This window comes from Podarcis vaucheri, assembly GCF_965113315.1.
Source record: "Podarcis vaucheri genome assembly, chromosome: 11".
Classification (NCBI taxonomy): Eukaryota; Metazoa; Chordata; class Lepidosauria; order Squamata; family Lacertidae; genus Podarcis; species Podarcis vaucheri.
Window position 1 is genome coordinate 62,598,657 of NC_138749.1, and position 12,420 is coordinate 62,611,076.

The 12,420-nt window shown below is 44.4% G+C and overlaps 1 protein-coding gene across 9 annotated transcripts in view; it reads left to right on the forward strand.

The window, feature by feature from the left end:
• PRUNE2 (prune homolog 2 with BCH domain) overlaps positions 1 to 12,420 on the forward strand; it is a 138,737-nt gene that overhangs the window by 102,902 nt on the left and 23,415 nt on the right. For 8 of the 9 annotated variants that reach the window (XR_014224336.1, XR_014224337.1, XM_082241460.1 and 5 more), the window contains exons 10-11: positions 4,066 to 4,145; positions 4,942 to 5,163. Coding sequence is in view for 7 of the 9 variants with exons in the window: in XM_082241460.1 (XP_082097586.1) it covers positions 4,066 to 4,145; positions 4,942 to 5,163 (302 nt within the window). In the remaining 2 variants the exon portion in view is untranslated. The remainder of the gene's footprint in view (positions 1 to 4,065; positions 4,146 to 4,941; positions 5,164 to 12,420) is intronic. The other variant, XM_082241461.1, reaches the window with a different exon arrangement.

A 12,420-nucleotide genomic window follows, 5' to 3' on the forward strand; every position in this document is an offset into this window, starting at 1 on the left:
TACACCAGACACAGTGTTAGAGATTGTAGTTGTATGTCACTCTCTTTAGGATTTGTAGAATGTTATTCTTACCTTCAAGGCTGCCAGAGTATTTCTCAGGACGATTTAGAGAGTCAAAGTGTGGTTGTATCTCAGCACCCATGGACAGAATAGCTGAGAGCTGACAATGTGGCCAAGTGGAAACTGAACACGATTAACCTAAGTGTGACAGGTGAAAGGTCTCTTGTATGCAAACACCTAAATGCTGCCTGATCCCTGTCATTGTCCCATTCTTTTCAGGTAATAAAACCAGCTGCATACCCTTTAACAAAGATGAAAATAGGGACATTTCTCACCCTTCCCCCAACTGACCCTCCTCCACCCCCACCCCATTTTGCCCCTTCTCCTCGCAGAGCATTTTCTATCAGGGCAAGTTCTGCCTCCACCGCTACACCAACGGGACCCAGCACCCCCCTCCACCGCCCTGAGAAAACCCACCATCACTTGGGACCCCAACATCCTCCCTGAGCTCGGTGGCAGCGGAAATAGGAACATTACAGGATCAAATCAGCAGCCAGTATGGCTTTCATAATTCCAGGACTGTCCCTGGAAAATCGGGACACTTGGAGGGTATGCAGCTGCTGGTTTCCATTTCGGGGCAACAAGCTACAAATGCAGTCCCAGAATAGTTTTCAGCTATTTTGAAGTATAGCCCATCTAATAGTTCAAAGCACTGTAGCCAATGGTATGGCATTAACTCAACTATTAGAGGGTAGTTTGGTGTCGGAGGAGGAATTTCTAATTCAGTGTTTCCCAACCGGTGTTCCGCGGCACACTAGTGTGCCGCGAGACGTTGCCTGGTGTGCCGTGGGAGGGAGGCGGGCGAGTCGGGAGGCGAGAGGTGGGGCGGCGGCGGCGAGGAGAGGCCGCCCAGCGCGGGGCTCTCGCCGTCTGCCTGCCTGGCTGCCTGCGTGGCGCTGACGTCACGGGGCTGTAACGTGCCCCACATAGGCACACACGGGGCGGTGAGCGAGCTCCCTCCCACATCCCATCGCCACTCGCTTCGGCCGGCCTACTGGGCTGTCGCAGGCGGAAGGCCTGCGCATGCGCGAGGTTTTCGCGCCTTCGGGATTCCCTTCACGCCTTCCTCCTCCCGGGTCCTTGAGAGCGTGGGAAGCGGCAGCGCGAGACCGGCGTTGAGCCTGGTAGGTATTGCGCTTGCCAAGGCAGTCATTTGGGAAATGAAAACTTGCAAAGCAAGCAACCAGTTCAATCTGAAGTACGTGTATGCTTAATATCCTGTATCTGAAACCTGTTCTGCCCCCTCCCCCACACTTGGTGCCATTTTCATCTACACATGCAGCAGAGTAAGTTGAACCAGAATAGTACCAATTCAGATGGCAGATGGGAGAATGACAGTGCTGAATGCTTTCCCATGTAGAACAGTCCCTGCAAATAAAAACCTAGCATATTTGGAAGAGGGATGCTAGCCTAACCATTACCTTCTATGCTGTTACTATTTTTTTTTTTTTTTTTTTTTACATAAGTAAAAAGTGACCTTTCCCCATCTGGCATGGTGGTGTGCCTCGAGATTTTTTTCATGAAACAAGTGTGCCTTTGCCCAAAAAAGGTTGGGAAACACTGTTCTAATTGATAGATTTCTATTTAGAACTTCTAGGTTAGATTTGGCTTGGAGTCATTAAGCGTGTACACATTTTTATTTTAAAACCAACTTTTGGTAATCTCAGTAGGAAAGGGATTCCAGGGAAGAGGAACGACCATTTTTACTTGGCACTTGAACAACATTATCAAGCAGCTAGTTTTGCTTGGCTTTAGAAGTTATGATGAAATCTATGGTACATAGATAGTCAAGTTTAAGGCACAATAGGTAGGTCAAAATCATCATGAGTCTTGTCCAAAAGGATCCTGGAAGCTTGAAAAAATAGAGCCAGGCATACTTCAGAAGCAGTAACAACATGGTCTCTGTTAAACATTGCCTCTGGCATTACTCACTTACGTTGGTTAAAATATATGCATATGCTGTTAGTTTCTCTCCCCCCCACCCCCCAATTAGGCAGTGAACAGAAAGAGCTCTGTTAGGACTGCCTAAATGTGGATGTGCTCCCTAATACCATAATACTTGATGTAGGAACCTTTATTTTAAGATCACTTTGAGTTTTGTTGTAATTTCTTTCTGTTTACTCTTTGGGGGAGATCATAATTATATAAACCTCAAGTACAGTCATCTTTAGTCATCTTTACACTTAAAAATTCTAGGGTTGTATTTCATAGTTCTACAATGAAATAAATGGACTTTGATTGCAATTCATGACCATTGATTGCAATTGCCCTAACTTCAGGATGATTAACATTACAAGCCCTGGTGTCATAATCTTCTTAGGGCAAATACCCTTTTCTCCTTCATGGTGTTTTTAAACATTATTTTGTGTTCATGTTATCAATCATCTTCTATAGTTAGAAGGGAAATCAAAACCAGAAGAAAGCTTTGAATAACAAGACAACATGGGTAATAAAATGGAAATCTCCTTAAAAGAATCCAGAGGAGCATGGAAAATGTAAAAGTTAAAGCTGCTAGATGGTTCTGTGGAAAACACACAAACAAAAACAACCCAGTACTTTATTTGATGAAAAATGGCTACAATTTATATTTGAAAAATACTCTGGTTTTTGTTTGAGTAAGTTTGTAAGCCTCCTTTATCAGTCCAGAGCTCTGGATACTTGCAGTGTCATCGAAAAACATTTACTCAAAATCAAGTCCAATTGAGTTCACTGAAACTAAGGGGTTATAGGATTGATCACACATACCGGTACTTAGAAGAACAGGGATTCATCTCCTTCAAAAGACTTTGGCCCTTCTACCCTGTAAAACATTTGTTACAAGCACTTTTAAAAATATTAATAGTCACACATTTCTGCAGGATCTGAAATACTGGCAACTCCCCTGTGTGCACCCAGCAGCCATGGGTCAGCCCATTCCACCCCTGTCCCCCCCCCATTCCGCTCCTGCCTTGCCCCATTCTGAGGCTGAAAATGAGACGTGTGTTGCACATCAATTGGATGTTCAAAATGGTTGTCTCCTGTACATGGTAATTTCATGAGAAAGTAACTTACAAGGAAATATCAAATTGTTCTAAACCTCATCTCTTGTTTTGTTTTAAGAACAATGTTTATGTTTCCAAACCGTAAGCTGGATGGGAAATGGGACTTTTGACTATGTCTTTCCAAAAAGTTCATAATTAATTCTCTTATTTACTCCTTATTCTGTCATGCAGTCAGAACACAATAATGATCACACCATTATTTATTTTCATTTTGCTATTATTAGTGCATAATTATACAGATATCATCTTTATTGGTATGGTTTGTCAGTGGTTTCCTTATTACTAGCACATCTGAGGATGAAATAGATATCTTCCTTTCTTCAAGCCATGCGTTACCTAGTTGAGAAAGAAAGAGCTGGGGTGAAGGGAAGAGAAGTCTCTTTCTCTCCTCTGTGGCCAGGAGTCTGGGATTCCCACTTGTTTTCTTGCTCAGTCGTACAAAGTGAAGTGTACATTCTGCACTTCAGGACAGGATTTTTTGCTTTCTCATTGCCTGAAGAATCATGAAAGGACCCATTTGAGACAAACCAGTTTTCACACTGAAATATTAATTCTGAGAGGCAGCATAATTCTCATTGAAACGCCAAACTTGATCATTATTACCTTTAGGACGAATTTTAAAACAAAAATACAATTACAAATAAAATAAGAACATATTTTAAAATGTTTGAAATATGTTCTTATTTTATTTGTAATGGTATTTTTAATCACTGGTGTGTCTGCTTCCCTGTACTCCTTTGGGAGGAAGGGTGGGATATACATTTAACCATAAATAAATAAATACCCCCCCCATAGCGTTAATTCTCTAACACAGATTAAAACTCAGTGAAAGCTGCATATCCCTAACATTCCTCTGTTTTGTCCAATGAAAGCAGAATGGGTAGATCTTCACCTAGTGCACTATGATGGCTCTAATACAAAACCCTAAGATATTTGCTTGTCTATTTTTCTGGGTGTGGTTCAGATTGATATCGGAGGATGTTGGAATGGATATCCCTTCTAACGAGACTATGCTAGACTCCAGTGCTACAGAGATGAGACCTGGTAAGACAAGCTTCTAATTATATTTTTGATCCTCCTCCTTTTCCTAAACATTTTGTTAATTCAGTGAGAAGCATGTTTCTGTGCTGCCACGAGATCATTCCTGTGTTAGAAGAAAAATGTGTTAGCTTTGCTTTATTTAGCTAATTCAGTGATTCTCTTGACAAAAGATTATAATTTGCAGCACACTCTCCTGTGCTTTGGTGTCATCAGGCATGAGCTCATGTGATAATTAGCTACTCTGCACTTTCTTGCTAAATTTGTCTACAGCTTATTTGTCTACAGTTGCCCTCCAGATTAACATATAGCAGTCAAAACAATGCAGTTCAAATTGCTGCCTAAAATGTGGTGGTTAGGAAAGAAGACTTTGACATACTAGGGCCCATTCCTCAACCCATTTACTCCACACAGCACAGATGTGTAGGGTAGGTCTAGACAGCAGTAGCCCAGGATTCCAGATAAGACTTGCAGGGCTCCAGAAAATGACAGAGACGTACTAGATCAGTCCTGAAAGGCCCATCTAGCTATTTATCTATGCTAATCACAACACAACGTCTTTGCTGTAGTACCATCTCCTCTATTCCCCCCCCCCTTTCGTCCTTTGATATAAATTTAAATCCTTGGGTGTGTGAATGTAATTTCTTTAGGTACATTTTTATTATATGGTAAAAAAAAATTCAAAATTTTGATGGAAATATTATAGTTCCATATGGTTGGCTGAGGCAGAATTATTTAAATGTTATTCAACATAATAGTTTTTATCTAAAACAGAGATTATTTTATCTTCACACTTATTCAGAACCTCCCAATTCTCTAGATATCAATGGTTCCAACCCCAGAAGGATAAAACTTACAGCTCCGAATATCAATCTCTCTTTGGACCAAAGTGAAGGATCTGTCCTTTCTGATGATAACCTAGACACTCCGGATGAAATTGACATCAATGTAGATGACCTGGACACACCAGATGAAGCAGATTCTTTTGAATATGCTGGGCATGGAAATGAATTAAACTGGGAAGGTAAAGTAGCATGCAAAGTGATGAAATGTGCATTTTCTATATTATTTTTAGGAAGGCTTAGCAGTGGGAAAGTGATTCTCACTCTAGGGCTTCAGCTGTTAACTCAGCTATGTGTTCAGAAACGAAGACAGATTCTGAATATCATGTATAAAGCTGTAGCAGAATGCACTGCTTTCATTATAGTAATGATTCCAAGTCAGATATTAAGATTGCAGCGTTCCATCAGTCATTCAATTACATTAATTGATTCTGAAAGACTAAAAACAACCCTCCGGTTAAGTGGGCAGCAGACTTCTTAGCTAAAAATATTCTTTTTAATTTTAGCACTTTAAAAATGGCAGGTGGCAACTACTATCTTTAGAAGGGGCACTCCTAGCTTATCACATAGAAAGAAATGTATCTTCTAAGATGATCTAGTTATAGCACACATGCCATAAAGAAAGTAAGATTTATTTGCTTTTGATATATTGTTTTTACTCATGAGCAAATGTAGTCTGTTATCCTACACACATTTAAATGGGAGTAAGCCTCAATGAAAACAGTGGACTTTACTTCTGAGTAGACATGTATAGGATTGCACTGTTAATTGATTAAATTAATAATAATAATAATAATAATAATAATAATAATAATAATAATAATAATTTATTATTTATACCCCGCCCATCTGGCTGGGTTTCCCCAGCCACTCTGGGCGGCTTCCAACTGAATATTAAAAACAGTACAGCATCAAACATTTAAAACTTCCCTAAAGAGGGCTGCCTTCAGATGACTTTTAAAAGTAAAATAGTTGTTTATTGCTTTGACATCTGCTGGGAGGGCGTTCCACAGGGCAGGCGCCACTACCGAGAAGGCTCTCTGCCTGGTTCCCTGTAACCTTACTTCTCGCAATGAGGGAACCGCCAGAAGGCCCTCGGCGCTGGATCTCAGTGTCCGGGCTGAACGATGGGGGTGGAGACACTCCTTCAGGTATACAGGACTGAGGCCGTTTAGGGCTTTAAAGGTCAGCACCAACACTTTGAATCGTGCTCGGAAACGTACTGGGAGACAATGCAGATCTCTCAGAACCGGTGTTATGTGGGCCTGGCGGCCGCCCCCAGTCACCAGTCTAGCTGCCGCATTCTGGATTAATTGCAGGTTCCGGGTCACCTTCAAAGGTAGCCCCACGTAGAGAGCGTTGCAGTAGTCCAAGCGTGAGATACCTAGAGCATGCACCACTCTGGCGAGACAGTCCGTGGGCAGGTAGGGTCTTAGCCTGCGTACCAGGTGGAGTTGGTAGACAGCTGCCCTGGACACAGAATTAACCTGCCCCTCCATGGACAGCTGTGAGTCCAAAATGACTCCCAGGCTGCGCACCTGGTCCTTTGGGGGCACAGTTACCCCGTTCAGGACCAGGGAATCCCCCACACCCACCCGCCCCCTGTCCCCCAAAAACAGTACTTCTGTCTTGTCAGGATTCAACCTCAATCTGTTAGCCACCATCCATCCCCCAACAGCCTCCAGGCACTCACACAGGACCTTCACCCCCTTCACTGGTTCTGATTTAAAGGAGAGGTAGAGCTGGGTGTCATCCGCATACTGATGAACACCCAGTCCAAACCCCCTGATGATCTCTCCCAGCGGCTTCATATAGATATTAAAAAGCATGGGGGAGAGGACAGAACCCTGAGTGAGTGCCCAGGGGTCTGAACACTCATCCCCCACCACCACTTTCTGGACACGGCCCAGGAGGAAGGAGTGGAACCACTGTATAACAGTGCCCCCAGCTCTCAGCCCCTCTAGACGGTCCAGAAGGATGTTATGGTCGATGGTGTCAAAGGCCGCTGAGAAGATCCAGCAGAACTAGGAAACAGCTCTCACCTTTGTCCCTAGCCCGCCAGAGATCATCAACCAGCGCGACTAAGGCAGTTTCAGTCCCATGGTGAGGCCTGAATCCCGATTGGAAGGGATCCAAATGGTCCGCATCCTCCAGGCGAGCTTGGAGTTGTCTGGCAACCACCCGCTCAATCACCTTGCCCAAGAATGGTAAATTTGAGACTGGGCTATAGTTGGCCAAATTGGCTGGGTCTAAAGATGTTTTTTTAAGAAGCGGTTTAATGACCGCCTCTTTCAGCGGGTCTGGGAAGGCTCCCTCACAGAGGGAAGCATTCACCACCCCGCAGAGCCCATCGCCCAGCCCTTTCCAGCTCGCTTTTATCAGCCAGGATGGGCAAGGATCAAGGAGACAGGTGGTCGGTTTCACTTGTCCAAGCAGCCTGTCCACGTCCTCGGAGGTAACAGATTGGAATTGATCCCATGTAACAGGACCAGACAGAACTCTAGTACTCTCCCGCCCTGGCCCTGCTCCCACCGTGGAGTCTACCTCCTTCTGAATCTGAGCGACTTTATCTGCAAAAAACTTTGCAAAAGCATTGCAGGAGATCTTGGGGTGCCTACCAGGCCCCGGTGGTGCAGGTGGTTCCGATAGATTGCGAACCACCTGAAAAAGTCTCCTGCTGCTGTTTTCTGCAGGTGCAATGGAGGCGGTGAAGAAGGCCCTCTTCGCCGTCGCCATTGCCACTTGGTAGGCTCGATGTTGAGCTCTAGCCTGTGTCCGGTCTGATTCAGAATGAGTTTTCCGCCACCGGCGCTCTAGCCGTCTCAACAATTGTTTCATCACCCTCAGCTCCAGGGAAAACCACGGGGCTGTCCGGGCTCCATGCAATTGGAGAGGGCACTTCGGAGCCAGACAGTCAATAGCCCTGGTTAATAGCGGGCCACCAGGGAATCAGCTGAAAGGCCATCAACTTGGGATAAAACATCCCCTACCACTCTCTGGAAGCCAATTGGATCCATTAAGTGGTGGGGGCGGACCATCCGAATCGGTCCCACCTCCCTGCAGAGGGGAAGGGTCGCGGAGAAGTCCAGTTGCACCAGGAAGTGACCTGAACATGGCACTTCTTTTGTTTCGCTTTTAGTTAATGTCAGATCACCCACGTCACTAGAGGTGAACACCAGGTCTAAGGCATGTCCCCGGCTATGGGTTGGGCCAGACTTATTCAGGGACAGCCCCATGGAGGCCATGCTTTCCACGAAGTCCTGAGTGGCCCCTTGTAAGGTTGTGTCGGTATGGATGTTAAAATCCCCCAGGACAACCAAGCTAGGTGTCTCCAGGAGCATATCCGCCACAACCTGAAGCAGCTCGGGCAGGGAATCCTTGGTGCAGCGGAGAGGTCGGTACACCAAAAGGAATCCTATACTGCCCCTATTGCCCAACCTCCAGAACATGCACTCAGAAAATTGGGTCTTCCCAATAGGACGCCTGGTGCAAACTAATGACTTCCTAAAAATCACTGCAACCCCCCCTCCCCGCCCACATGACCTGGGTTGCTGTGCGTAAGAGAAACCTGGTGGGCAAGCAGCGGCAAGGACAGGCCCATCTGCCTCATCCAACCAGGTCTCTGTCACACATGCCAGGTCAAATCCTCCATCTACAATCAGGTCGTGGATGGCAGTGGTTTTATTCATCATTGACCTGGCATTGCACAGCAACACTTTCAGGTCATGTGGGTTTCCCTTGCTGATTCCAGTATCCTTCCGGTCAGGACCAGACCTGGAGGCAGGGATAGTCCTCAAACAATGACTAAACCTGCCTCCTCAGTAATGACATGGTCTGGTCTTAGTGTAACTCCTCCTCCGGCACGTGATCACTGAGATCGGGTGTCCCAATACATTCCCTCCTGTGGAACCTGCCCCAGTCATTCTATTGGCTGAGGCCCACTCCCAGGCAGCCCTGACCCTTCCCCTTAAAAGGCAAAATACAAAATATATAATAACTTAACAGAATAATAAAAATAGAAGCACAGCAAAAAACAATAGTGCTAAAATTAAACTATTCCCCACCCTAACTAAATACTTAACCAACTGCAAGCAGAAATAAAATTATAAAATTATAAAACATTATAAAAAACAACCACCACCATTTAAGGTGCAGCAAATTAAAAGCAGTTAAAACATTTAAAACCATTTTGTCACTTGCTGCAGGTAGCTGCTCAGGCCCCTAAACTGTAGTGGTGAGTGCAGGCTCCGCCCCCTAGGCCAGATGGAATTAGCAAGAGAGGGAGTGGTCCTCCCAACACTCACCAGAGCAGCAACAGCAGCAGTGTCCCAGAGGCCTTGATGGAGGCCCTCAAGCTGTGGCGATGGCCTCTATAGTGGTGAGTGCAGGTCCCGCCCCCTAGGCCAGATGGAGTTGGCAGGAAAGGGAGCGGCCCACCCAGCACTCACCAGAGCAGCAGCAGCAGCAAAGCCTTCTAGTTAATAGAGTATAAGCGACTATAAATTAATATAAGTCTATAAGACTATAAGTTAATAGCTATTTGTCACTGGAGAAACTCAGGGCAGACTTTCACCAGGAAAGGCACCAGTCATTAGCTGCCATCAAACTATTCTCTGCTTCTGTCTTGATGCCCACTGCAGCTAAATGAAACTACCAGTTCTTATTGAATTTTTATTTATCACAGTTATATCCCACCTGTTTCTCCAAGTTGCTCAAGGTGGCATACATGGTTTTCTATCATTCCTCATTCTTGTGGAATCCCACTTTTCTGCACATAGGCTGTTTATGAGCTTTGCATTGCGAGCATAAGTTTAGGCACAAAATGCTTCTCACTTTGTAGTTTTCGCCTTGTTTGTAGAGACCAATATTGAAGCAATTCCATTTTTTTAACACATCAATGCATCCCATTACTGCAAGGATCTAGCATGGAACTCATGCAAGCGAGTGGTCTTGCAACTGGTATCTGTAACGCACTGAACTGCTCCACATACTGAACCAGACAAAGATTCACATGACCACCCTTAACTTCAATAACAATAATGGGGCCATAGCTGACTAAATTCTATTCAGAGTAAACCCATTAAAATTAATAGATCCAAGTTACTCATATCCTTTGCTTTCTAGGGGTGGAATTCAACATACCACTAAGTGGAGTATGTGTGCATGAAACTAGATCTGCTTGCACAGTGGGATTTCTCCCTTCCCCTCACCCCCACCCCAAACCTGTTCCGGGGTTCCCCACCCCTCCAGAGCAGACCTAGGGGGTGCAAGGAGGGAGGAGAGGCATGGACAGTCCCATTGCTTGAGCAGACCTTGTTCAGTTCATGCAACAACTTAGTTGCATCCTACCCATTGGGTCTACTCTGAGTATGACTAACTTTGGATTCAACCCAAGAATATTGACATAAGCCAGATACAAAAGTTGTGTTTATAGTACAATACCAATATTGTAGGAATCCAGGTAGAGACAAAGGAGTGATTTTATCTCATTCTCTGTGACATTGCTAATATCCAGCTCTTCATCCTCACCCCCACTTCTAGCAATAAGGCTCTCCCTCAATTTACATTATTCCTGCAAACAATCAGTGCTTAAATGTTTGAAGCCAAGCATCAGCTAAGTGTTTTATTGGATTGCAGCCCACATTTTGTGTCTTCAATATTTCTCCAGATGGGTACAATGTAGTCTGGCAGATTTATCAGTGCAGTAAATTGTTCACCTTCATTGTTCATCTCTTACCTGCCTATAATACAGTTGGATTTGATGTAGTTAGCAAACAAAATGGTTTTTTGCTTCCTAGAGTTTAAAAAGCTATTTGGGATGAGATATCAGCTAATATTTTTGGACTACAAAGTACTCCTATTTTGAAACAGAAATATTACAAAGTTGTTCAGAAAGAATGAATGTAATGTAAGGAGAAGCTGAACTGTGAAGCCAGGATATGGGGCATAGTATCCAAAGCAGGTTACTATTTCGGAACCTGAGCCGGAAGATCCCACAAGCGCTTCTTCCCTTATCTGGCAGTAAAAATGTGGTAATAGTAAATAAATAACAGTTTGCTCCACATGCATGGCACCCGGAATCTGCTGCCTGAGGCGGCTGTTCTTACTCTGCCTAGGAAATATAAGAGCAGATAAGAAACCTCCCTCTTAAAATGATTCTGAAGACACAACCTAACTCCCTAACTATGTGGATGGAAGAATTACTGGGCCTAGTTAATAAGAATATTGAAAGTCCCTGCTGAGTCAGGCCAAAGGTCCACCAATCTCATCATCCTGCCTATTGACAGAGGGCAAACAGATGCCTCAGAGAGGCCCACAAGCCAGGTGTGTGAAAAAGCAGCTGTGAGAAAAATTTGATGCAAAGCAGTCCAGATTTTTAATTAGTTTGTCTATTTACTGCAAAAATGCTGACTGAAAAAGTTCCCAATGCATTTTGATTAGACTGACTCTATTTCTAAGGTAGCCTTAAAAGGTACAAATGCCTATGTTAGACTTATATTTAAAGGAAGCTTATGTCACTAATGCTTATGTGCTTTTTAGAAGCATGTTTAGTGGGACAGCAGAGCTAAAAATACCACCCATTGTCATTCTCCCTCACCCACACATACTTAATCAGCATCCTTAAGCAAATGTTGTCACCTTCCAGCCCTTGTCCAGGCCCATTTTAAAAAGAACTACTTATATGGAACTCTCTGTGCTCTGTGTATAGGAAGGCACAGATTGAGTTGAAGCACAGCTGGAAGAGGATTCACTGAGCAGTTGCTGAGGCAAATAGGAAGATGCGGTCATGATGTCATTGGTGTGTGCCTGACAGCAGTGTCTTAACGGCATCTATTCTGCTTAGTTTGCAGCCTGCCTTCTCATCTATCAAACTCAACAGCAGCCTCCACTTCATGCACATTCCCTTGGCTGCCACTCGGAGGCAGCAGCTTGATGTTGCTGTCTACTGCTTGCTCAGGTCCACTGTACTTCCTAGGGATAGTTCTAAAACTGATAGATTCTCATCTCTGGGTCAGAAGGTGGCAGTTCTGGAATTACCCAGCAGTGAAGGTCAAGCTGGGAGGCCCTTCATTTGTTACTGTAAGGCTGGCTGTGCCTCAGGAACTAGTCTTTAGGCTTGGAATGAAGGCATCTCATACAGAATGAAGATTTGGGTACAGGAAGATAAAGCATCTCTACTTTTAATTGTTGGGTAGGAAAAACAAATTTGCCAGATTCAACTTATGACACATAGGTGGGCTGAAAATCTGTAGTTGCTGAAATTCTGTTGACTGCCCTTATACAAGCAGCCTCACCCAACTTTGCAGAGGAGATGTTGGGCAGCCTTTGGAGGCATAACATGTAGTTCCACTCTACACTAGCAAAGGTGATACAACCCTTTGATGGTACCTGTGTGTGAGGTAATAAAAATTCTACTTAAGCCAATTTGCATGTGCAGC